Source organism: Vicia villosa, linkage group LG3 (assembly GCF_029867415.1).
Source record: "Vicia villosa cultivar HV-30 ecotype Madison, WI linkage group LG3, Vvil1.0, whole genome shotgun sequence".
NCBI lineage: Eukaryota > Viridiplantae > Streptophyta > Magnoliopsida > Fabales > Fabaceae > Vicia > Vicia villosa.
In genome coordinates, this window is record NC_081182.1 from 21,299,868 (window position 1) to 21,327,701 (window position 27,834).

A 27,834-nucleotide genomic window follows, 5' to 3' on the forward strand; every position below is an offset into this window, starting at 1 on the left:
TCCAACTGTTTTAAAGTGTCAATCTTGTCCCTTTCTGACTTGATTTTTTTTACTGTCAAACTACTCTTCAACGCGCTTTCATTCATTTCCCCTTTTCTTCTTATATACATGCAAATAAATTCACTTCATTATTAGTATTAATTGAAGTTCCTCACTTTACACATTACATTTTCTGAAATTAATCTGTTCATTGGTCTGTGTCTAATTATCTCTGCATAATATACAGTTTTCTCCTTCAGCTGTGGGAGGAAATTAACATGGGGGCACCGTTCGAGGGAATTGTTCAAGATGTTAAAGGAAGAGCTAAATGCTATAAGCAAGATTGGGTTTGTGCAATCTGTTCTGGTGTTAGGTAATGCATTCGTTCATTTGGTTGTTCTTGTTCGATTTCATATTGTCTAGGACTAGAAATTTTGTGATTTTGATATGTGTTTGATTTATTAGCAGCTTTTTTTATTGATCTATGTTTCTGAATTGGGTTTTATGAATAATGGCAGCATATTGGCTCCGACTTTCTACATATTCTTTGCTTCTGCACTTCCTGTTATTGCATTTGGAGAGCAACTTAGTAGGGATACAAATGGAAGCTTGAGCACGGTCGAAACATTAGCATCTACTGCTATTTGTGGAATTATCCACTCGATTATAGGTGGCCAACCTTTGTTGATTTTAGGAGTTGCGGAACCGACTGTTATAATGTATACTTATCTCTACAATTTCTGCAAAAATACACCTGATTTGGGTGCTGAGCTCTTTTTAGCTTGGGCTGGTTGGTAAGCTATTTCAGCTTTATACTAATTTCTGTTTCTAGGGTTTGTTACATTTCCGAAATAACGATAGTTATCGAACTTTTTGCGTTGCAGGGTTTGTGTTTGGACGGCGTTAATGTTAATTTTGCTTGCAATTTTTAATGCTTGCAATATTATCACTAGATTTACAAGAATTGCTGGGGAGTTATTTGGCATGCTTATCACTGTTCTTTTCTTTCAAGAGGCTATAAAGGTGTTGTTGATTGTTTTGTTTCCTCTTTCAAGCAAAAATAATGTGTAGTTTGAATTTGGCAATCAACTTGACGATAATTGTTTGAACCGCAGGGACTGATAGGCGAGTTCAGCAATCCCAAAGTTGAAGATCCTTCGTCGGAGCAAATTCAATGGCAGTATACAAATGGATTACTTGCAGTCATTTTCTCTCTAGGACTAATTGTCTCTGCACTTAAAAGCAGAAGAGCAAGAACATGGAGATATGGAACAAGTAAGTGATTCTAAAAATCTAATACCTCACTTAATCTTAAACAATTTTTTTTTTAGTTGTTTACACTTGATTTACCTTATGACTCCATTGATCTTTGTTCTTGCATTTCGATTCAGGGAAGCTACGAGGCTTTATTGCAGATTATGGGGTTCCATTGATGGTAGTGTTGTGGACTGCAGTATCTTATATAAAGCCTAGCACCGTTCCACATGATGTTCCTAGAAGGTTGTTTTGTCCCCTTCCCTGGGAACCCGCATCTCTTTATCACTGGACAGTGGTGAAGGTACATTGTTTTCATAGTTCTGTTGATTTTGTCCATGTAATATACGCATGTGTAGCACCAACACTTCAGATTCAAGACGTGTCCACTGATACGTGTCACTGTTCAAACTGTTAACTATAACGTGTGATCAATTTAATTTAGGCAAGTCCTAATATCCATCAAAGTCTAACAGTTAGTATGAACTCCAGGATATGTGGAAGGTACCTGTGGCTTATATATTTGGGGCAATTGTTCCAGCTTCGATGATAGCGGGTTTATACTTTTTCGATCATAGTGTGGCTTCTAAGATGGCACAACAGAAAGAATTCAACCTTCAAAAACCATCTGCCTACCATTATGATGTTTTCCTACTTGGAATAATGGTATGTTATTCCTAGAATATGGATTTATGTTATTCGATGTTGCTGATAAAGTTGCTTGACGTAATTATCTCTATGGCGTGTCTTTAGACTTTGATTTGCGGTCTCCTTGGCCTTCCTCCTTCAAACGGAGTCCTTCCACAGTCCCCCATGCATACAAAGAGTTTGGCAGTTCTTAAGAGGCAGGTAAGCATCAATTTTTTTTGCATCAAGACTCTTGGCTCTTAATTTCCTCTTAAACTTCAACTCAGTTTATATCCATGTGTAACACCATTGATTTACAGCTGATCCGAAAGAAGGTTGTGAAAAGCGCCAAGGAATGCATGGAACAACACAGTACCAGCTCTGAGTTATATGGAAAAATGCAAGCCGTGTTCGTTGAAATGGATACAGCCCCTAGCGTATGTATTGTTGGATTGATAGCTCTGTGTGTATTGTTGGGTTAATATTAATACATTTAGCATTGGTTTTCAAATCGTAACAGGTTAAAGAATTGGAGACTTTGAAAGAAGCTGTAATGAAATCTGATACCAAGGCTGGTGCAATGGAACCTTTTGATCCTGAGAAATACATAGACGCTAATTTACCGGTCCGGGTTAATGAACAAAGAATGACCAACTTATTGCAGTCCCTCCTGGTTGGCCTGTCGATAATAGGCATCTCCGTTATCAAGAAGATACCAACTTCAGTTTTATGGGGTTATTTTGCTTACATGGCCATTGATAGTCTTCCAGGGAATCAGTTCTGGGAAAGGCTATTGCTCCTCTTCATCGCCCCGAGCCGACGTTTCAAGTAATTAAACAAGCTTGTGCTTTAACTTTTTTCTCAATGTAGAAGCTAGTGTAGTACTAATTGTTGTTATTGTCTGTTTTGTGTCATGTAGAATTTTGCAAGAATCGCATGCCTCATTCGTAGAGACAGTACCATTCAAAACCATAGCTGGATTTACAGCCTTACAGTTCGCGTATTTTCTGTTCTGTTTTGGGGTCACATGGATACCGGTTGGTGGAATTTTGTTTCCACTACCGTTCTTCCTTCTCATAGTTCTACGAGAACACGTTCTACCAAACGTATTCAATCCTAACGATCTTCAGGAACTAGATGCTTCTGAATACGAGGAAGTTATCGGTGCTCCGCGTGGAATACGTAGCATGTCACTAAAGGTATGGATTATTACGAGTATTGAGTATTTATTTCTGGTTACGAGTATACTGCATAGAAAAGAGACCAAACTTATAAGTAATCATGTGTTCTTTATTTCTTTATACTTTTGTTAATTAGTAGTATATTATATTCCAAGCTTTCCAACTTAGCATCTGAATATGCTTGATCAGGATACGGAACCATGTGGTAGTGATACTGATGGAAGCACGGAAGATTACTATGATGCAGAGATTTTGGACGAGATGACAACCAGCAGGGGAGAGTTGAAACTTAGAACTGTAAGCTTCAATGATCGAAACCGCAGTAACAGCTTCAACGATCGAAACCAAAGCAACAGCTTCAATGATCGAAACCAAAGCAACAGCTTCAATGAAGGCAGACACATTTAGGTAAATGACATGTTCAATCCATCTTGACTTTTAAGATTCATTACAACACACAGTTTGTATTTATTATGTTTGTCTTTTGATCTTGGACAGGTTTGACCTGGATACAATGTCTGAAAGTTAACAGTTTCTTAGGATGCAGAAATTGTTTGATTTTTTTTTAGTATGACTCTGAAGAGGACTGCTCTCAAGATTCTTTTGTAATCAGTTAAGCTTGAAGAGATGATCTTCTTTGGAACAAGACAGGATTCAATAGGGGAAAGAGAAGAATTGCAAAAAGGAAAAATTCATTTGTGCTTTGAAATGTTAGTAGGAAAGTGTTACAATGAAATATTGAAATCAAGGGTCAATCTTAAATTCACCAGAGTTAGGTTGGGGTGGAGGGAAAAGATAGTATGAGAGTGAAAGGGAAAAAAAAGAAAGGGTGAAAAATGTATTATGCTTTTTTTGAAGCTAACATATAGATTCATTTTATTCTTCAACAATTTTTTGTTAACAATTGTTCTTTTGATTGGATACAAGAGTTTGTGAAGATATTTCACCACACAATCACAAAAATTTAACCTTATTTATCCACTAATTATAAAAATTATCTAAATATATATTACAATTCATTCATTTCATTTAAATATATATTACAATTTTCAATATTTTTTAATAAATGAATTTATTTTAAATAGTATGGTAAATATTTTTTTAGATGAATAAATTCATGAAATAAAACATAGATAATGTATTTATAAAATTAGTTTAAATTAATTTTGAATTAAAAAACTAAAAGAAAAAGGAAATAATGTACGTATGGAAACTTTTTAATTTTAATAAAAAAGTAGTAACGATAATTAAAAAATTCTATACGTTTTAAAATGACGTGTCGTATATTTTAAAACATACACATTAAATGCGTTTTAACAAACCGATTTTGGAATGTGTTCTCTATGGAATGTTGGACTGGACACATGCCTTCACATGACTTTATTTAGATATTTAGTCAATTCGTTTGTTTATGAATCTATGATAACCATTTCATAAAGGCTAATGCTTCTGGACATATATCAATTTTGTCCTTCATTTCATATCATGGTAATCCCTCCGTCTCATAATAAATGTCTCATTTGCACTTTTTTCATGTCTCAAAATAAATGTCCCTTTAGAAAATCAATGCAACATTTATTAATTTTTTTCACTACTATACCCCTATTTATTAACTTTCACGTTTTTCAACTACTTTACTACATATAACAAATAAGGGTAATTTAGTAAATGATATTAACTTTATCATTATAACCAACACATCCAATCATTTTCTTAAGAACCGCGCAAAACTCAAATTGGACACTTATTATGAGACGGAGGGAGTAATACCAACGTTGATTTCCTTTCTTATTGGTTTCATATTCATGTCTTTTGGTCCCACTTTGCCGATTTTCAAGTGCGTGGATAACGTGGCTAATATCCTTCATCAAAGGGAGAAAGTTAGCCTTAAGCCAAATATGTTTTTCGGAGATTTCTACCACACTGTGGACAACCTTGTTACCATGATTTGAAACGATTCCAAGAAGGTCATTGATTTTGTTTGAGTGAATTGCATCTGAAATAAAATAAAGAAAGTAATTCGTATAAATTAAAAGATGGGGTTAGAGAGATTATACCAAATATTTTATAGGTTAAATTATTTCTTGGTCCTTTAAGTTATTTAATTGTAATACTTTGGTCCTTTATGTTGGTTTCGCTACAATTAAGTCCTTTAAGATGACTAACGCCTTCCACATTGTCCTTGTCCACATATTTTGTTCCAAAAAACGTGATGTGGCACAAACGGTGCTTAGGTGTCACTTAACCTTGCTGACAGTGTCTATTAATTCACTTTAAAAGAAAGATAAAGGACTGAAACTAACAATTAGAGGAACAAAATGTGAAACCCCAAATTCCAGAACCCTAATTTTGAAATTCATCATTAATGGCTCAATACAGTGGCAGTGGAACAAATGTGAGAGCTGAGAATTCGTTTTCGCTAATTTCGAGTGGATCCTAATCAGGAATCGAGCCAACATGCATGTGTGGATCCACAGCTGTGATAAGTTCAGTTAAGAAGAAAGGAAGGAACTTGGGTAAGATTTTTTGGGGCTGCAGATACTTTAAGGTACGTACGTATGTTGTGAATAATTTGAGTATATTCTCCTTCGCTTTCCTGAGTTGGTTGGGTTTGATGTTAATGATTTTGGTTGCAGAATGAACATGAGAATGTTGGCTGCAATTTCTTTATGTGGTATGAAAACCAACAAAGGGATGAAGTCAAACCAGAGACACCACCAAATGCATTCTTAAAGTGTTCCAAATGTGATGAAAAGGAGGTACAAATTAAGATGCTTATGAAGGATGACACATACAATAAGGAGATGATGAAGAACGTCTAGAAGATGATGATGATGCTTTTTTTATGTCATGATATGTTTAATTCTGATTATTGTAGTGTTGATTTGTATGTTGTTTAAAAATAGGTGATCTTAGTTTATGTTAAGGTTAAAGTTGTAAGACATGGATTATGGTACTTTGATGTAATCTTTTGATGACAATTGCAGATTAATATCAGTTTTGCTTAGTTTTGGATATATCTGCCTTCTAGTTTTGTTTCTATAATTTAATACCATGTGTAATTAATAAATAATTAAGGACAACTTTGATACATTTTAATAAGAAGTAGGTCCTGGTTGATACAATCTAAAATGAAGGAGAACCTACCTGTTACAAGTTAACAGTGTTAGAACAAGATTTGTTCTTATCAATTATCTTAGTTTTGATGATAACAATAATATGAATTTTGCTTAAGATAATATGGTACTCTAATCCAATGCAATTTCCCTTTCAGGAAATATATAAAGAGTACGCATAATTCAGCGCTCAGAAGTTGTGTCTCAAATGGTTCAGCATGCAACATCAGAACATGGTCTGGCAAGACATCAGAAGATGGTCGAAGCAGAATCAGAACATGGGTCTATGGAAGCATCAGAAGAACATGAGATCAGAAGCACTGAAGATCAGAAGATGGTATCACGCTCAGAAGCACTTCAAGATCAGAAGATCAGAAGATGCTATGCACCAAGCTGTTTGACTCTGATGATATTCAAACGTCGTATTCACAAACATTAGATCAGAAGGAAGTACACGTGGCAGACTACGCTGACTGACAAAAGGAACGTTAAAAGCTACTAAAGGCTACGTCAGTAGACACAGCGTGAACAAGGCTCGAGGTAGTTGACAAAAGCGTATAACATTAAATGCAATGCTGTACGGAACACGCAAAGCATTAAATGCACTCAACGGTCATCTTCTCAACGCCTATAAATATGAAGTTCTGATGAGAAGCAAGGTTAACGATTTCACACCAATACAATTCAAATTAACTTGCTGAAACTCTGTTCAAATCACAACTCAGAATCTTCATCTTTATCAAAGCTCACTACATTGCTGTTGTAATATCTTAGTGAGATTAAGCTTAAACTGTAAGAGAAATATCACAGTTGTGATTATAGCTTTTAAGAAGCATTTGTAATACTCTTAGAATTACATTAAGTTGTAAGGAACTAGAGTGATCGTGTGATCAGTATACTCTAGGAAGTCTTGGCAGTTGGCTGAGCAGTTTGTAACTAGAGTGATCAGGTTGATCAGTATACTCTAGAGGAAGTCTTAGGAGTGAACTAAGCCTAGAGTGATCGTGTTGATCAGTAGACTCTAGAAAAAGTCTTAGGAGTGAACTAAGCAGTTGTTCCTGGAGTGATCAGTGTGTGATCAGAAGACTCTGGAAGACTTAGTTGCGGACTAAGTGGAAAACCATTGTAATCCGTGCGATTAGTGGATTAAATCCTCAGTTGAGGTAAATCATCTCTGCGGGGGTGGACTGGAGTAGCTTCGTTAACAGCGAACCAGGATAAAAATAATTGTGCAATTTATTTTTATCGTCCAAGATTTAAAGTCACACTTATTCAATCCCCCCCCCTTTCTAAGTGTTTTTCTATCCTTCAATTGGCATCAGAGCGCCGGTTCTAAGGTGCAAGCACTTAACCGTGTTTAGAAAAGATTCAGGAAGAGAAAAACGCTTCATTTAAAAGATGGTTGATGAAAGTGAAAAGACTACATCTACATCTGGCTCTGCTGAGCAATACAACGGTAACAATGGTTATACTAGACCGCCGGTATTTGATGGTGAAAACTTTGAATACTGGAAAGATAAACTGGAAAGTTACTTTCTGGGTCTAGATGGTGATCTATGGGATCTTCTGATGGATGGTTACAAACATCCAGTAAATGCCAGTGGCGCAAAGCTGTCAAGGCAAGAAATGAATGATGATCAAAAGAAGCTTTTCAGGAATCATCATAAATGCAGAACTGTTTTGCTGAATGCTATCTCTCATGCTGAGTATGAGAAGATATCTAACAGGGAAACAGCCTATGACATATATGAGTCCTTGAAAATGACTCATAAGGGAAATGCTCAAGTCAAGGAGACAAAAGCTCTTGCCTTAATCCAGAAGTATGAAGCCTTCAAGATGGAGGATGATGAAGACATTGAAAAGATGTTTTCAAGATTTCAAACTCTGACTGCTGGATTGAGAGTTCTTGACAAAGGATACACCAAGGCTGATCACGTAAAGAAGATCATCAGAAGCTTACCCAGAAGATGGGGTCCGATGGTGACTGCATTCAAGATTGCAAAGAATCTGAATGAAGTTTCTCTGGAAGAGCTGATCAGTGCCTTGAGAAGCCATGAGATTGAGCTGGATGCAAATGAGCCTCAAAAGAAAGGTAAATCTATTGCTTTAAAATCTAATATCAAGAAATGCACTAACGCTTTTCAGGCCAAAGAAGAAGATCCTGAAGAATCAGAATCTGAAGAAGAAGATGAACTGTCCATGATTTCCAGAAGGCTAAATCAACTCTGGAAGACCAAGCAAAGGAAGTTCAGAGGCTTCAGAAGTTCAAAGAGATTTGAACATGGAGAATCTTCTGATGAAAGAAGATCTGACAAGAAGAAGGTCATGTGCTATGAATGCAATGAACCAGGACACTTCAGGAATGAATGTCCAAATCTTCAGAAGGAGAATCCCAAGAAGAAGTTTCATAAGAAGAAAGGTCTTATGGCAACCTGGGATGAGTCAGAAGATGATTCAGAAGATGAGCAGGCCAACTGTGCGCTGATGGCGACAGAAGATGACGGATCAGAATCTACATCAGAATCAGATTCTGAAGAGGTATTTTCTGAACTTACTAGAGATGAGTTAGTTTCCGGATTAACTGAACTTCTGGAATCCAAGTCTCAGATTTGTATTAAATACAAAAAGCTGAAAAAGCTATTTGAATTTGAAACAAAGAGGCTTGAATTGGAAAATTCTGAATTAAAAGAAAAACTTTTAAAACTATCCAATAATGTTGGATCTCCTTCTGATTCAGAAAAATCCACTCCAAGTCTAAACCATATTCTGAAAGAATATGATTTAAGTTTCAGGAAGTTCTTATCTAGAAGTATTGGCAGAAGTCAGCTAGCTTCTATGATATATGCTGTGTCTGGAAACAAGAGAGTCGGCATTGGTTTTGAAGGTGAAACCCCATACAAACTTGAACCTGTTGATGAAATGAAACTCACATACAAGCCATTGTATGATCAGTTCAAGTATGGCCACTCACATGATATTAGGCACACTTCACATGCACAAAGCTTTCACATAACACACACCAAGAAGCATGTGACACAACCTAGGAAATATCATGAAACTCATATTAAAAATTATCATGCTGTTCCTCCTACTGCTTATAATGTAAAACCCAAGTTCAATCAGAACTTGAGAAAATCTAACAAGAAAGGACCCAAGAAGATGTGGGTACCAAAAAAGATTATTTCTTTTGCAGATTCTCTTGATAACAAAGAAGACAACATTCAACATGACTTGACACCTGGATTCAAGTTGGTCTCAACACTTGAAGGGAAGAAAGATTGTCTTTCAAGTTCTGGTTCTTAAATCTGTTGAAGAAACTATGTTTGTAGGAATTCAGAAAAGAAAGTTTATTAGTCTTGGAACCATCTGTTTTTGTTTGTCTCTAAAGCATTGATGTTTCATTCTTGATTATTCTGAATGCTCTAAATGCTACAGAATATACAACATTGAAACATTGATTGTGGACAAATCAATAAACATCTGTTTTGATGATAAACTTGTTTCTGATGAAACAAAGAGCTTAAGAATTTCTGCAGATACAGTTTTGTCTTATCAGAAGCTGCAGAACAAAGAAGTAAACCTCCAGAAGCTGTGTACATCAGAAGTAATGGATCAGAAGATCATTCAGACTTATATCAGCACACTTCAGAAGGAGTATTTCCAGAAGAGAAATTAGATCAATTCAGAAGCAGTAATCAGAATTTGAAGGCGTAAAATCTCTCTGATATTTACAGCTGTCATCTATTATCTGATGATGAACACGTGTCTGTACGGTTTGTACAAAGCGTGCAGTTGAAAAGACGCCGACCTAGGTAACTGTATTAAATCATTTCATTTACTGTGTTCTCTCTCCTAATGTCATTTCTCATTAAATGCATAATGATTTCTTTTTAAATATTTTAAATAACCCGCTTCATCTTCATTCCCACTTTTTCTCTCTTTCTCTCTCTTTTGTGCATTCATCTCGTTGCATCTCTCTTCAAACCCTAGTTCTTGATTTGATCACAAAGCATTATCATAATGAATCCATCTTCTCGTTCATCAATCTCTAAAGATAGTATCACTTCCACACAGAACCGTTTAAGCAAAAATGATGCTCCGTTGAAAACATGCTTAATACCCACGAAAGAACTGGAAGTTCTATGTGAATCGGCTGTGGACGTCAACAACCTTAAGGCAAATGGCTTTCAGTGTGATGCAAGAATCTTTGAGCAAGGATGGTCTAAATATCTTGATAGATTGGTTGGTCCAATTTATCCTGATCTTGTAAAGGAGTTTTGGGTACATGCAACAGTTACCCCAACTGCCATCATCTCATTCGTGCTAGGGCATGAAGTGACTATCACTGAGAAACTCATCAGAAAGCTGTACAATCTTGATGATAAAGAAGGTTGGTCTGAGTTTCAACCCCATACTGTTGACTGGACTTTAGTTGAAAAACAAATCTCTACGGTTGTTGGAACTGACTCTGCTTTTACGGGCAACTTAAAGCCTTTTTATAAAGTATGGGCTGAGATTATTCTGGGTTCTCTTCACCATAGAAAAAAGATGCGCTGCTCCTCCTACATCAGTCCGACTCACAAGTATACTCTTTTCTGCATTGGCAAAAAGATAGAGATCAACATCTCCCATATTCTATTTGAGAATCTGAAAACCTCTATCTTTGAGTCAAGAGAAGATGAAAGGGCGAAGTACCCTCATATTCCAAGAACAACCATTCCTTTCGGAAGGATGATTTCAGACATTCTGATTGAAAGCAAAGTGGTGGACTCCATCAGAAATCGTAATGCCTCGCATTTTCTTGGAGTAACTCAAGGTCCCATCTTCAATGGTGTTGATCTGTTCGGACTGGAAGTCATTAAGAATGTACCTGTTATGTGCACAAGCTTTCCTGACATTCTGTCTAGAAGAATTGCTGTTAAAGGGTTCATCTCTCTGTTTCATAAAGAACTTGATCAAGTTGTCAAGTTTTACTTGGAAGATTGCGTGAGGAAGCAATCAGATGTTGATCCTGCTTGGATCCGTGGCAGAGTACTTCCATCTAAAGAGGATATTCTGAAGAAGGATAAGAAGGAACGACAGGCGAGGTTAAAAAGAAAGGCTGAAGAAGATGAGGCTGAAAGAGCCAAGAAGTTAAGGGTCACCTATGATCCTGACAAGGTGGGATCTTCTGAATACAGAAATAAGAGGATCAGAGACTCCCTACACAGAACCAGATCTTCAAGGCAGGTTTATACTCCACCTCCTTCTGTCCCTAAACCTTCTCCCCAATCACCTCCTTCTGGACCAAAAGTAAACTTCACTTTACAAAATCCTTCTCCATCATCCTTCTCCTCTCCCATTCTAAACCCCACACCGTTGAGCATTCTTCCACCAACTCCTTCTGATAATTTCCCCTCACCAATTCCCTTTACAAATACTCCACCCTCTCCTCAATCCATCCCATCTGACACTCCAACCTCATCAATCATTCTCTCAGATATCCCCTCCTCCTCAACCACCGCACCTCCACCTTCTATATCTCATCCATTACCTACCAGAAAATCCCAACCCTACTGTCTTCTCTATCCTGACTACAAATTCACCTTCAATCCGCCTGAACCTGAACCTTCTACATACCTGGAACTCTTCAGACATGAGGTGATTAGCAGTCTAGACCTTCTGAAGGATGCATTCCTAAATGGTCTGGATGATGTTTCTACAAGAAATCTCTGGAGAAGATTTCGCAAGGATTTTCAAGTAGAAGCAATGGGAGTTCAGAAAAGACTAGTGGCTGCTGCCCCTGGTTACCCTGGTTACCTTCTGGAGGAAGATAATGGTATATACTACCATCCTCTCAGAAATTGTGTTGCTGCTGAGGAGAAGCCCTTTGTGGATGAATTGGAAGTATTGAGACTGGCTGCTGCAATGGAAGCAAACCCATGCAGGGACATGGTTATATGGATTCCTGAGTATCCTGTTCTGCTAGGAGACTTCAAGACTCTCTTTGACTATCTGAGGGAAAACCCGTCTGAGAAAGATCCAAACTTGGTCATTCCAGAAGTTGTTGACCCACCAGAAGTTGAAGGTCCTTCGGCTCCAAGGAATCTAGCTGCCATTCTTCAGGCACTTGAAAATGGAGACTCGGAAATTCCTGCTGCAGAGTATGGAGATGCTTCTATGCAAGAAGCAGAAGCTGAAGATCATGTTGCTGAATCAGACCCTGTTGAGGATATCCCAGCAAATGATACTTCTATAAAAGCTGCAGATCAAGTTGTCATTCCTGTGGATCAAAGCTGTGAAGCTTCTTCTGATGAACCTTCTCGTCTTGCAAGGACTCTAGAAGCGATTCAGAGGAGACAGGATGAGCAAAGCTCACTCAATGACAAGTATGATGCTTTCATTGAAAGGCAAGAAGGACACAACAACGATGTTAAACAGATGCTGGCCAAGATCTTGTCAAGACTAGGGCCATCTTAGATTGAGTCTATGTTGTTTCTTTCTTTTCTTTGCATCTGTTTTGTTTCTGTGCATCTGATCTTTTCATCCTGTACTTTTGTACCCTTTGGTTGAACCTTAATGAAATCATCTTCTTCCTCCATGTGTTCTGTTTTATTCATCTGAATCTTTTCTATTTTTTTGATGATATGACAAAAAGGGGGAGAAATACTGTGATAAATGATTTGATTTAATCAGTTGCATTCACTAACAAGAACTGCAAGTTCTACATGGTTTAAGTGTTTTGCAGGTACAGAGAAGTGAAGTAAATCTTCAGAAGCAAAACCATAAGAAGTGTTATTCTGTAAAAGGAATAAGCTCTTGGAAACTGAAGCAAGCTGCTGAGTGCTGTCAAGCTTCAGAGATCAGAAGCAAGAAAGGAGAATGAATCAGAAGCACTGATAATAGAATTTGAATATCATTGTCTATCCTGTTCTGACAAAATTCTATTTGCTTTGATACATATAATGTTATGGCTCTGATACATTATTTGCTCTGATACACTATATCAGCCTATATGGCTCTGATACATATAATGTGTTCAAACATACATTTTATGTTCTAACTCGCTCATGCTGACTTTTGTCGTTTAGTTTTTGTTCTGTAACATTTCAGGATGTAGAGATGCTCTGATGATGCTCTGGTACATTCAACAATGTTCTGATACAAATCTAGCATGAAGTGATGATTGGTAGACATTCAAAGTTCTGAAGCTATTCGAGGGAAGCAGAAATCAGAAGATGTGAATGATCTAGAAGATCCAGAAAACTCAAGTTCTGAAGCTGTCCTGAATGGAAGCAGAAATCAGAAGCTGTGAATGTTCTGAAGATCAAAGAAATTCAAGTTCTGAAGCTGTCCTGAATGGAAGCAGAAGTCAGAAGCTGTGAATGTTCTGAAGATCAAAGAAATTCAAGTTCTGAAGCTGTCCACGATGGAAGCAGGAATCAGAAGCTGTGAGTGTTCTAAGGATCTAAAGAAATTCAAGTTCTGAAGCGGTCCAATGGAAGCAGAAGTCAGAAGCTATGAATTCTCTGAAGGCAGAAGCTTATATGATCGTCTCTACCGAAATAATCAGGGAAGTCTTTTATCAAAGTTCTTCGAGTATTTATTTCAGGGGGAGATTATTTATCTCAGGGGGAGATTGTTAATCTCAGGGGGAGACATATTCATATGCTTATGCTATAGCTGTGTAATTTGTCTTTTGCCGTCTACTCTTTCTGATCGCAAATTCATATCATTTATATATGTTTTTGTCATCATCAAAAAGGGGGAGATTGTTAGAACAAGATTTGTTCTTATCAATTATCTTAGTTTTGATGATAACAATAATATGAATTTTGCTTAAGATAATATGGTACTCTAATCCAATGCAATTTCCCTTTCAGGAAATATATAAAGAGTACGCATAATTCAGCGCTCAGAAGTTGTGTCTCAAATGGTTCAGCATGCAACATCAGAACATGGTCTGGCAAGACATCAGAAGATGGTCGAAGCAGAATCAGAACATGGGTCTATGGAAGCATCAGAAGAACATGAGATCAGAAGCACTGAAGATCAGAAGATGGTATCACGCTCAGAAGCACTTCAAGATCAGAAGATCAGAAGATGCTATGCACCAAGCTGTTTGACTCTGATGATATTCAAACGTCGTATTCACAAACATCAGATCAGAAGGAAGTACACGTGGCAGACTACGCTGACTGACAAAAGGAACGTTAAAAGCTACTAAAGGCTACGTCAGTAGACACAGCGTGAACAAGGCTCGAGGTAGTTGACAAAAGCGTATAACATTAAATGCAATGCTGTACGGAACACGCAAAGCATTAAATGCACTCAACGGTCATCTTCTCAACGCCTATAAATATGAAGTTCTGATGAGAAGCAAGGTTAACGATTTCACACCAATACAATTCAAATTAACTTGCTGAAACTCTGTTCAAATCACAACTCAGAATCTTCATCTTCATCAAAGCTCACTACATTGCTGTTGTAATATCTTAGTGAGATTAAGCTTAAACTGTAAGAGAAATATCACAGTTGTGATTATAGCTTTTAAGAAGCATTTGTAATACTCTTAGAATTACATTAAGTTGTAAGGAACTAGAGTGATCGTGTGATCAGTATACTCTAGGAAGTCTTGGCAGTTGGCTGAGCAGTTTGTAACTAGAGTGATCAGGTTGATCAGTATACTCTAGAGGAAGTCTTAGGAGTGAACTAAGCCTAGAGTGATCGTGTTGATCAGTAGACTCTAGAAAAAGTCTTAGGAGTGAACTAAGCAGTTGTTCCTGGAGTGATCAGTGTGTGATCAGAAGACTCTGGAAGACTTAGTTGCGGACTAAGTGGAAAACCATTGTAATCCGTGCGATTAGTGGATTAAATCCTCAGTTGAGGTAAATCATCTCTGCGGGGGTGGACTGGAGTAGCTTCGTTAACAGCGAACCAGGATAAAAATAATTGTGCAATTTATTTTTATCGTCCAAGATTTAAAGTCACACTTATTCAATCCCCCCCCCTTTCTAAGTGTTTTTCTATCCTTCAAACAGTAGAATATAGCATTAATAATATAGCATTCAAATTCCTGATTCATAGCATTCATAAAATAACATATACAACATTCAGAATATAGCATCCAAAATATTGTTATAACTCTAGAATATACTTCCAAAATTCATAATAGATGATCCTAAAGATTCAAAATAAGCATAAATACATCATACTCCCAAAGTACATAATTAATGGTAAAAAAACAGAATTCTTGCAAACTTTCTATGTGGACTTTCTCTTATAAGGCATCTTTGGTCTCTGAGATGTTGGTGGCTGAAATGCTACTGTTTGTCTTTGTGTAGCCTTTCTCATGGCAAGCAGTTGAGAAACTATGATGGAATGACGTGTTTGTACTCCTTGGTTTTGGGCTGATTATCTTGTCTGAACCCTCTGATTTGGTTGGGAACTGCTAGTGGCATTTTGAGATTGCCTAGTCTGAACCCTCTGAGATGGTTGAGTTTGATTGTTGGAATCTTGAGATTGCCTGGTCTGAATCCTCTGAGTTGGTTGAGAATGAACAGTTGGGACTGCAATGGTAGGTGTTTGGGCTTGACTTGTTTGGGCCTGACTTGTTGTGGATTGTCTTGGTGCAGAAGGACATGATGACTTGTTATGGCCAGAAAGGCCACAACCTGAGCATTTGTTTGGCAACCCTTTTCTGAATACATTTGTTATATCTTTCCTTTTTTATCAGCATCTTTGTTCCTTCTTTTCTTTGGCCTTCAAGGTGCTCTTCTGGTTAGGGTGGAAGAAAATCAGGATATGGTGTCAACTCCCACAGATTTTCTTCATTTGTTGGATATATCAACGATTCATAGCAAGACTAGTAATTCTCCTTCCTATAGTAGGAAGGAATATAATCAAAAGGGTCTTCATGTTTACTTTGAATGCAAGTAATGGCATGGTAGCAGGGAATTCCAGTCAGCATCCAGCTCCTGCATGAGCACTCAAATTTCTTGAGATCCACTATGAATTTATCTCCACTCACACTTGTATGTCTGACTTCGTGTATCAAGTCACCTGATAACCTGACAAGCATATCAAATACACATGTTTAACATATCAATTATCATGTCAGTATTATACATTGTACAAAAATTTGAATTACCTAGCTATGAAGTATCTTGAGAATTCCCGCCTTCTTGTTGAGTTCTCGAAAACGAGTTCTCAGCTCTCACATTTGTTCCACTGTCACTGTATTGAGCCATTGATGATGAATTTCAAAATTAGGGTTCTGGAATTTGGGGTTTCACGTTTTGTTCCTCTAATTGTTAGTTTCAGCCATTTATCTTTCTCTTTAAGTGAGTTAACAGACACAGTCAGCAAGGTTAAGTGACACCTAAGCACCGTTTGTGCCACATCACGTTTTTTGGAACAGAATCTGTGGATAAGGGCAACGCTGAAGGCGTTAGTCAACTTAAAGGACTTAGTTGTAGCGAAACCAACATAAAGGACCAAAGTGTTACAATTAAATAACTTAAAGGACCACGGGGGTAATTTAGCCTATTTTATGTACTGAACGTTGGCCTATTCCTGTTCTTAAAAGATTTTCTTGAGAGTTTGACTACAAACTTTAAGTTTTTGAAGGTTATTTCCACAAACATTTATATGGTCCTGAGATTTTTATAGGCTTATTTCCAACCACAAATAATTTTTACTATAAGTTAAGCTAGAACCTTCTTAGAGATTTTCAGGATGATCTCAATAACCAAAAATAGAACTTTTTTCAGGCAAAGTTCAATAAATCACAATATATATTATAAGACTGGTTTATCTCACGAATCAAAGTCAATTATCTCAAGAGTATCGCATTCTTAGGAGTTAAAGAAACAACACCACCACTTACAAAAATTATTCCTCACAAGCAAAGCTTTACCTACAAGCACTAAGGCAATATCAAGTGAAATAAATATTTTCTAGAGAGAGAGAAATAAATATTTTCTAGAGAGAGAGAGAAAGAATTTGAGATAAATTCCAAAGAAAATTTTAAACGTTGAAAAGTGGTGTGAAGTGAAGTGGAGGCTAGCCTCCTTTATATAGGAGTTGGAAACAGTAAAAATGCAAATAACCCATGGGCCAAATTAATGAGTCAATCCGACACAAGGCTCTAATCGATTGGATGAAAGAAAAAGTTGCCAATCAATTGACTTAAGTATCCAATCGATTGGTTCGGTCAAAAAAGCTTTGGAAAAAGATTGGATAACTTCTTAATCACTTGACTTGGTCTAGCAAACAATTTTCATGATAAAAACATTTGAAAATGATTTTTTAAGGTGTGTGTATATGTGTGTGTGTGTGTGTGTGTGTGTGAGTTCTCTCAGTACTTTAAACGTTATTCCTCACTTTTACAAAACTCATATCCCTCAAACAGACACACACGACCTGACGAGCTTTCAGATTTTATTGGAGGCTTCAAACTTATTTGATGGATTGCTCTTGATCATATAAGCAGTTTACTCTTGAGTCTCTTTTTGTTGATGAGGCATGAGATTTTTATCTGGTTAGGTCACCATCAACAAAGTTGAAACTTATTGCCATCGATTTTAATTATCATTGTCATCATCAAAACATCAGAGATGATCATTTGAGAGATTGTTAACTTTATACATGTAAGCACATAAATCCACACTTCAATGAAGTATCATTGACACCCTATGAGTCAATTGAATGTTGAAACTTTTATGAAGTATCATTGTCACCTATGAGGCTATTAAATGTTCAAATTTATGTGAAGTATCTATGAAATATCCTTGTCGCCCTATGAGGCTATGAAATGTTGGAACTTTAATGAAGAATCGTTGTAGTCTTTAAGGATAATATGAATATTGGAACTTAACTAAAAGATCACCATGCTTCATCAAACAACTAACTATTGGCCTTCTTGCTAGATGAAACTTAACTCGCCCACGCAAGGTTTGATGGACTCGCCCAATAAGGAAATCTACTCGATCAAGGCAATTCAAGGAAATACTCCTCAAAACTGATTAAATATGCAAAGAGAGAAACACAAGTGCAATAAGGTGAATTGTGATAGGATCTGAACACTCTCTCATTAATAAAGATCTGAAAGTACACTATTACATAACCCATCTAACAAGACAAAGAAAAAAATGGCATAAAATCTATCCTAAGAGACTCAATTTAAAAGTCTCGCCTGAGGGACTCACCCCAAGCTTTACTTGAGGAATTCGTCCCAATATTGTTTAATTAAAGCATCCTTGTACCTCGCCAAATAGTTCTCCAAGGCACCATATAGGTTAGAGTGGCACTCATTCATTACTTCACCTTTTTCAAGAGCTCGTGTTAGAAGGAATGTGGATTGGGATAATCTTACTAGGCCATATAAGGAATAGTTTAAAGGACACAAGCCAAAATAATATTGGGCGAGCGCCCACAATGTGGTACTGCCTGCTCAAACCAAATATTTGTTTTAGGCACCCAAAGCTAGTCGCTACAATGTGCCTGAGATTTGTCGCCCAAATCAAGCCATGTTCTCCCACTGATATAGTCAACGAGATATGTGGCTTGCGTTGAATATGTCAATGAACGAGGGATTACTACTTTTCCCATGATTGTAGGGAGAACTTAGTTTCCCACTCGCTCATCCTTGACCAGAAAAGGAGAAATCTTTTCTTTGGGCCTTAGACCCAGGTCCAGGGGATCTCATATATTTACTCTGCTTACGAAAGGAGAATGTGATCACAAAATTACTTCTAAAATAGTCATAAAAGATTTCCATAACCTTACAAGGGCGAGCTCTCACCACTCTCAAAAGTCCTAAAACTCTCAGACAACCCTACACAGTTAGGGGTTGTCTCTCATTATATTTTTTTTGGCAAGTCCACTCTCCATATGCAAGTTGTAACACCCCAAATTCTACCCGAAAATATCATGCGAGAAATCAGAGTATTTTAAAAACTATCAACAAGCATTTCGGATATCACATTTACTTCATATAAACAACTCATAAACAGATACATAACACTTTAATCTCAGAGAAGCACAAAATAACTTATAACAGCTCTTAGACAAACCAACTTCATTTTGATATGCAGCGGAATCATAACATTCGACTTTATAAACAAATCATCTTATTTAATCGGAAACAACTTCAAACATCATAGTACTTCTCATTATCCAATTTGGAACTTAACAACTAAAACATGAACAACATAGAAACAACAATATACACAACCCCCGAGTGCTACGTATTAGAGCGACACACCAACCGGACACGATGAAGCTACAAACTTTCACAGCTATACTTGAGTACCTGCCCATTTCCCATGGTAGGGGAAACATCAGCAGAAGGGGTGAGATATCAAACAATATAAAGGAAAGTATGATAATAGATATAGCATGATAATATCATACACAATCACCACTTCTCAATATAAGCAATTTGCATCACGACAACAACATGGTTCATATATTCCAACTTATACACATATATCATTAATACATATATATTCACAGTCTTATCATATATGTTTCATTCACGTACATCATATCTACAACACATCAACAATCCATATCAAATGAATTCAACTTCACAAACTATGCATCCACACATCATAACAATGAATTGAATGCAAATCGGTATACAAACTCGAATACGGCTCAAACTATGCATATGCATGTGGTACCAATCGGAGCTTCAGCCCCCGTCACCAATTGCCCAATTCATAGGCACAAGGCATAAGCCTTCGTCACTAGTTTGCCATCCAGGTCGTTATAGAGTATGCATATGAAATGTGACTCGACAAACAAGACAACACAACATACTCATCACAATCACATATCGTCACAAGGCATAAGCCTATATCACAATCAATTGCCATTTATACGAGGTAATTCACGTCACCATAATATTTCATCTTCACTTAGTCACAAAATCATCCTCACAAATATATACAACATCACATATTCACAAAATCGTCACAAATATACAATTCGGATATCATCAAAATCATTACAATTATCATCATGTTTCGGCACAATTACTCAATTTCACATATTAACATAGTCATCGCAATTATCATCATAACCCACTAAACTAATGACAATTAGCTAGGATTCATACCATAAGGTTAATCACATAACAGTGCACAATAATAATCATATTGGCAATCACAATATTATTCGCAACAAAGGCATCTAAACCGAAATCACAATTTTTGGTCAATTCTCAAAATAATCTCAATATACCAATATACCAAGTAAATCAAATCGACTTTCAATCATCAACTAAATCAATTAGAAATAATGTTAATTATGAAAACAACATCATACGCATAGCAATATATTATTCTCAACTTGAATATTCAACCAAAACACAATTACGGTCAATTTCTCAAAATACCGTAATTTACCGATAAACCGAATAATTGGTCCAAGTCCAAGTATATTCCAATCACACAGACTTATTGGAATTAATTCAACTAATAATTTAATTATCCAATTAATAATCAAACTATATTAATTTCAATTCAACTATTATATTTCTATTCCATTATTTTCTAATTCTACAACAAAACTCATTATTTCACTATCAATGGTTTACCCACAACAAACACAACATTCTAATACACATAGATTATCAATTGCACACAACTTATCACATTTATATCATCACATTCCAACAAATCATCAAATATCCAAAATTGCAACATAGAAGAACATGGATATCAAAGTATAGAATTAAACCCACCATAACATACTATCATACAACCCTTTAGCATGAAAGAATCCCACCCTTACCTTGGCAAATATGGACTCTTTCACCATAGCTCTAAGCTTTTCTCCAAAATAAATCCTTCAAACATAATTTGGAGACACACCTAAAAACCAGTTCGGAAATCAGCTTATCAGACAGAATTAAAACCCTCAAAATCAAAATCGCTTTGGTCAGAACTTACCTCTATGAGTCAGGAACGTTGTGTCAAAACCACGCGACGATCCAACGGTTGGATTGAGAGATATATTTGTTTTGCTAAGGTGACTCAATGCTGAAACTTGCTGCGAAAATGGGGTTTCTTCTAGCTTTTCTCTTCCACTATTGTTCTCTTCCCTTTTGCCTCTTTTCTCTTCTTCCTATCTTTTCCCCCAAATGAAAATAGTAACCTCTAAAACCCTAACCTTCTCTCACTATCTCACTTATGTCATTTGGGCTTAACCCACCAATCCATCCATTATGTTTCTATCACTTAGCCCATTTAGTTATATCTCTCTAATAACTCAATTAAGTCAAACAAGAACACTCACATAATTAAATACTTAAATAATTATTATATCACATAAAAACTAAATAAATAAGTAATTATTAAAAACACCAAATAATATAATTACTAATATAATTAATAAAAATATTAATAAAAAATCGGGATGTTACACAAGTCTTCATATCTAAAACTTAGATCTAAACAACATGCATTCTACCCTCTCTAAAATGGTCTTATTCATGTGCGTTATTTCATTATGGTGTGACATCTACAGTTTTATGCCTTTTATACCTTATTTCTTGCAAAAATTCATTAATCTACTCTAAAGTAAACTTCACCCCATTGTCCGTTCTTAAAACTTTTAGTTTAGTTCCCATTTGTTTTCCTACAAGAGAATGTCATTTCTTAAAAAATTTTAAAGGTGAAATTTTTATGTTTCAAAATGTGAATCCATACTTTTAATTTAGTATTTGACGAAGATTGAGTACACTTGCTAAATTAATCATCAAAATTCCATTTATAATTCATGATACTCACTTGTAAACTCATACCAATATTTCACGGTGGACATGGACACTACTTGTTGTGAATTAAAGGATTTAAGCACACAAAATATGATATGTGGAACAAAGAACAAAAGCAATCACACTAAACAGTCTCAAACAATAATAATCTACCAACTAATGTGAAAGCATACCACAACAATAAAACAAGATAAAATATGAAAATTAACACATAGAAAATTATTTATATAGTTTGATCTAAAATGATCTATTATAAAAATAAAAATAAAAGGAGTTCTCTCATCCATTACCAATCAAAAATTTTACTCAAGAGATTACAAATAAGTTACAAGAAGTTAGCTCAATAAATTCAAAGACCATTATCTAATTTCTATCTAATTTAAAACATGAATCTTTTCTCATATCAATAATACATGAATAATTTAATTCTAATATATTTAGAAGTGTTTATCAATCCTTAGATAATCTCCAAAAATTTATCAAATTCTTAGAAGAAAGAGTCCTAAGACCTGTTCTCCATACCTTTCTAAACTTCTCACTCTAGAAAACTTCATCTACCTTAAAAATAGCAAGAAATAAAAAACCTTAAATATGATACAGGCCAGTTCCGAAACAAAAAATAATCAAATTAATGTCGCGTCTTCATCCAATCACCATGAAGTTTACCTCAACCTCTCCACAGTTTATCTTGAATAAATGAACAACTTTCTTTAACTGTAAAGTGTAATCGGAAATTACTCTTCCAAGAGATCTTTGTTTTATTGTTATAGTAAAAACAAAACCGCTTTTCTTTAGAAATACTATAAAATTGCAAAGAATTATCTTACCTATGTCACTTTACAAGTATGTTCTAAGAACGTGGAAAAGGTTAAGGGACTAGAATGTAAGACACCCCTTGACCAAGAGAAGTTTGAGAATCAGTTATTGTTTCTCTTTCTCTCTTCAGTCACTAGCAATAATAAGGTGATCACCATCTCTTATAAGATTTATATCATCAATTAATGCTCCTTCTTTATTCAAAATTTTGGTGGGTGAGATGTTAAACTTTTTGGCACCAATGTCTAGCAGTTCTTGAAGGGACTTGGGCAGAAAAGAAAGCTTTCCACCATGTTCACCTTTTTCAGGACAACTAAGTGTCACTCTAGCTACTAATCCATGCATGTTTTCAGTATTCGTGACGATGCTTTCAGATACCTTAAAACCTTTCTTACCTGCATAGTCGAAATCAAAACATAACAACGGTCATTCAGATAGGAAAAGAATATCGAAGAAAGAATTTACATTTTCAAACATGTTTTTTATTTTATTTTTTTGAAGTAACTATCTCGACCCAAGATGAGTAATGAATGTGATATACTACTTACTACGATTGGCAGCTGAAATCATCCCGAAAATTGAATTATGAAAGGTGTTTGCCCTTCGCCTTCGATGACTATCTAGCCATGGCAACTCATCATGAGTAGGTGAACATAACAAGCTTTCTTGGGATCCAAGAATAGGAGTAGGTCGTGGTAGCAAACCGCTTTCTTTGGATCTAGGAACAGCAGGCATTACAGGTTCACTTCGAAGCCTTCCCCCGTAAGGCACGTTAAGGTTAAAACTTTCTGGTATTAGAATATCATGTACTTCTTTTATTTTCTCTTTAATATTTTGGAATATCAATTTAATTTCTTCGTGGCCTTGATGTTCTGCCAAACCCCTTGGAGTCCAGCCAGCTCCATCTTTTTTATCAACATCAGCTCCTTGGTCCAAAAGTAGCCTCACCATTTCGGTATTTCCTTCACTTACTGCTGCGTGTAGGGCAGTGCTTCCTCCGTGCTCGTTGGGTGTTGACACATCCACGCCAAGTTTTATGAGTTCCTTAAGCAATTCAATGCTATTTTTCTCAGCTGCAGAGTATGCTAAGTACCCTGCATGGGCACAAAATAAGTTTGCACCATATTTTGTGAGGATTTTCTCGACAGATTTATGTCCACCCATCATCGCATCCCATAGAGGGATATTTCCATCCAAATCTGAATAAATAAAAGCATCTAAAGATGTTATCACCGGAACTAACACAGTTGGATACACTGTATTGTATTGTATTGAAGAGTACCTTTGCTATTTGGATCAGCACCAAACTTTAGAAGTAAAGTTACTCCACGCTCATTGCCATTAAAAGCTGCCACATGCTGCAAAATCAGAAAGTAAAGATGTAAGCATCTAGTATTGTGTCTAATGATCAAAACAGATATAATGTAGTTATTCATTCGAGGAAAGAAAATCTAGAAACCATTGCTGTCCTTCCATGCCTATCTGCTTCAGTTAGATCGGAGCCATTCCTCACCAACCATTCTAACATTTTATTGTCATTTCTGATTGCTGCAAAGTATGCGCCAATAGGCAGATCCGTTTTACCACGAGCCAACATGGCCTCTACTTCTACCAAAATATCATCCATCCCGGGAATGGTGGAAGTTTGTAAATGCTACAACAAAGTACAACACATATCACAACATAATATATAGTTATAGACGTTCGACACAACTTTTCAACGAGTAAATATGTAGTTTGTTAGTTTTATCTGAAAAATAATGTGCTTTATACATGGTGATGACAGTGATACAATTTCAGTTCCTAAAGAAAACAAATACAAAGATATTTGATTTTAGTCCTAAAATGTAAAACTTGCTAAGAAGATCATCATAAACCATTTTGCAGCAATGTGCTGTGGAAAAATGTTCTAATGAACACAACAAAAACTCCCTCGTGATGTTATTTTGTAGAAAATACATCATCCGGTATCTTCGTAAGGATAGACAAAAAAAATATGAGTGGAAAAGTTGAAATAAATGGAAAGGAAGTTGAGATCTAGTGTTTAGGTCTTCATCAAATGTAAGAATAGGGGACTGTAAGAAGGTATTGAAATCATTTTTGGAAGAAAACGTAAACATAATAGCACAATAAAATTATATACATTGAGAAAGTTGTTCATGATTACTGTCCCATCTCCAACACTTGAATGAATAAGATTTAGAAACGCAGTACGACTCAAGCGCAAAACTTGGCTCAATCGTTTAGTCCGGGCTGTATACGGATGTGGCCTGTAACATAGAACTCCTACTTCGCCAACCAAGTCTCCTGCATTTACCTCGCCAACAACCTGCAATTTCAACACACTTGTTTTGTTAATCACATGTTCATTTTTTTCCAAAACAGAATCTTTTACAGGTCTTCATGTTTCAGTTATTAGACTTACCTGTTCGACTCCATTGACGAGTTTGATAAGTTCCTGTTAGTCAGAAAGAAAGAAAAAGGTTCAGTTTGCATTTTCCATATGTATATAAATTGCATATATCATATAGAAAACATGTAGTTACAAATTGCATATAAGACATCTAAGAAATACAAATTGCATATATCATATCCCTCCTTTGTTTTGCTCTTATCCCTCAATGCTCAAAAGTCACGTTGAATTTTGAGACATTACTTACAAAAATTTAAATAGTAGAACTTTAGAAAAATTGAAAAACTCATAGGGAAGAGAGTACTCAAAAAAATATAGTTATAAATTGCATACAAGACTAGTGTTCTTACTGCACCACCGGTGACAAAGAGATAAAAGTCTGATGGTGCTTCATTATCCATAACCACATCTTGCTTTGGAGGAATATACTCCGCCTTCATCTCCGTGACCTTCAAATTTCAAAATATCTGCTCATTAAACGATCCGTTCATCATCTAATAGACATGAAGCAGACCTACAATAAAATAAACATGTGTAGAGAGTTTTTTCTTTTCTTTTGGGTCTCTCTTGAAACTTACTGATTACCAAATGCCAAAGGATGTTCGATGATTGCAGATGGGAGTTTTATCGTATGCAATCTCAGGCTTTGTTAAACGAAATCAGAGGATAAGCAAAAAGAAAACATTACCAATTGAAAAATGAGGTCTTTTGACACTCCTTCAAACAAGTATACTCCGTCCATCAATTTATAGAACAAGCAATATGAGATACTAGATCGAATAGCTTTTGGAAGGGAATCAATAATCTCTTGTTGCTGTACCCCTTCTAAATCAGTTTTGTACTTCATAAGCAAATGAGAAAGCATCTGTTCTTCCAAACGGACAGGTACTCTATTCCGGTGGGCAAATTTTGTGGCAGCTTGCACTGTGTCCCTCTAATACCCCACAAATCCAAAAAAAAAGAACTTAGCATCCCAATCAAGTGCATAATTTTCTCACTGGCTTAAAAATGAATTATACTCACATATTCCATAGTTCTTCTTGTGGAGTGAACAACTAAATTTGTCATGTTTCCAATGAGGTACGAGCCAAATCCAACATTAACCAGGCAATAGAGAAAGCAATATATCATCTCCCTTGTATTTACAGGATGCACATCACCATAACCAACCGATGAAAGTGTGATTATGGACCAGTATAATGATGTTATGTAGAGAGTCATCATACTCTTGCTATCCACATCAGAAACAGCCCCGAGCCACGTTGTGCTTCGGTCTTTAACATAATTATTCGCAATAAAGAAGTAAAAGCAGGCAGCAAAATGCGATACAAATAAAGTAACCTAAAAATTAACCATTAGATAATCCTTGTTATAAAAATCATCCAGCTCTACCGTGAAATTAACCACACACAATTAACTCGTAAGTGTTATAATGCTAAATACTCACACATGTAAGCTTTATACACCGCAGCCAGAAGTAGTTATAATGCCTGTCTTTTTCCAATCTGAACATTGAAAATTGCAAATCAAGTGCTTATATGCAGATTATGAATGCGAGCTTCAATTTAGGTCAAATCAAGTATTATAATTATACTGACCTTGCAAACATGGCACCGACTCTACGAAGACGCCAGAGGCGAAGCATACTGAAGTAGCCATAACTCTTTAGTCCTCCAGGTATCATTATGCGAACAAGCTCATAAGGAATGCAAGAAAATACATCCAATAAGAACCATGTTCTGATATATCTAAACGCAATTAACTGAAATCTATCTTCAAACAAATAGGTAGACTTGTCATGATAAGCAACAAAGAAGGTTAATCCAATATCAACAAAAAATAAACCATTCACAACATTATCAGCTATAGCAAAAAACTTCGTCGGTTCCTTTAAGAACCCGAACTCGAACGGTGAAACCCATGCAGAGTAAAAAACCAACGCAGCCAAAAACAACTGCCACTTCCTACATTCCAAAATAAACTAATCAGTAACCTAACCTAAAAAGTGGAAAAGATGTGATAGATATATATAGATATGTACTTGTAATGAGAGTTACTAGGGGAGATGATGAAGCGGCGGAGTTTATGTTTTCGGGGGCCGAGTCCGCCGAGAGGAGGAAGGGGGAAACCGGTGAGGCTGTATTGGCTGTCGTCGAAAATATTGTTATAATGATTATCGTCTTCTCTAATGTTCATGATTTTTCGCTCTCGAAATGAGGCATTGTCGATGCTTTTGTGCCACGTTTTCATAATTTTCGCGTTTTAATGGAACTATTGCACCTTTTTGAAGCCGCGATCATCAGGTTTTTACCTGATTTTTTTTGTGAAGATAACTAACTAACTTTGAAGATGATTAATGTGAATTGATTACGGTTAGGTTTGTTGAGGATTTCTGTTTGAATTGAATCTGTTATATATGGTGATAATTGATTATTCTTCTACTACGTCAAGTTGATCAATCAAACTTAACATACCAATTTTTTTTTATAGGTAAGATTTTTATTTCTTCTTTTATTTGGTTTCCTTTTTAGTAGAATTCGTTCATTATTGCATATCTTTCAAATTTATAACTGTATTGCAAGTCCCACACGGAAACACGGCTAGATGTCTGATTAATTATCTCATTTATTTTTTCTATTAATATATATTATTTGACAGGTCCTGACTACGTAATTTATATAT

The 27,834-nt window shown here is 36.0% G+C and overlaps 2 protein-coding genes across 2 annotated transcripts; one reads left to right on the forward strand and one right to left on the reverse strand.

Moving 5' to 3' along the window:
• The first annotated feature begins 31 nt into the window (after positions 1-31).
• Positions 32-3,982, forward strand: LOC131660600 (probable boron transporter 6). The gene is made up of 12 exons (XM_058929866.1): positions 32-352; positions 498-773; positions 864-1,002; positions 1,095-1,254; positions 1,371-1,537; positions 1,726-1,899; positions 1,987-2,082; positions 2,181-2,297; positions 2,381-2,688; positions 2,780-3,059; positions 3,231-3,449; positions 3,540-3,982. The coding sequence occupies exons 1-11, from the start codon at positions 258-260 to the stop codon at positions 3,447-3,449; spliced, it is 2,031 nt and encodes a 676-aa protein (XP_058785849.1). The 5' UTR covers positions 32-257; the 3' UTR covers positions 3,540-3,982.
• Positions 3,983-22,394: 18,412 nt separating this feature from the next.
• On the reverse strand, positions 22,395-27,597 carry LOC131655101 (potassium channel AKT1-like). Its single transcript, XM_058925005.1, has 12 exons — positions 27,194-27,597; positions 26,751-27,116; positions 26,600-26,657; positions 26,176-26,493; positions 25,841-26,086; positions 25,503-25,601; positions 25,165-25,197; positions 24,883-25,068; positions 24,199-24,393; positions 24,022-24,097; positions 23,288-23,938; positions 22,395-23,134 (listed from the first exon to the last, which is right to left on the reverse strand). The coding sequence occupies exons 1-12, from the start codon at positions 27,400-27,402 to the stop codon at positions 22,866-22,868; spliced, it is 2,706 nt and encodes a 901-aa protein (XP_058780988.1). The 5' UTR covers positions 27,403-27,597; the 3' UTR covers positions 22,395-22,865.
• Positions 27,598-27,834: the final 237 nt, after the last annotated feature.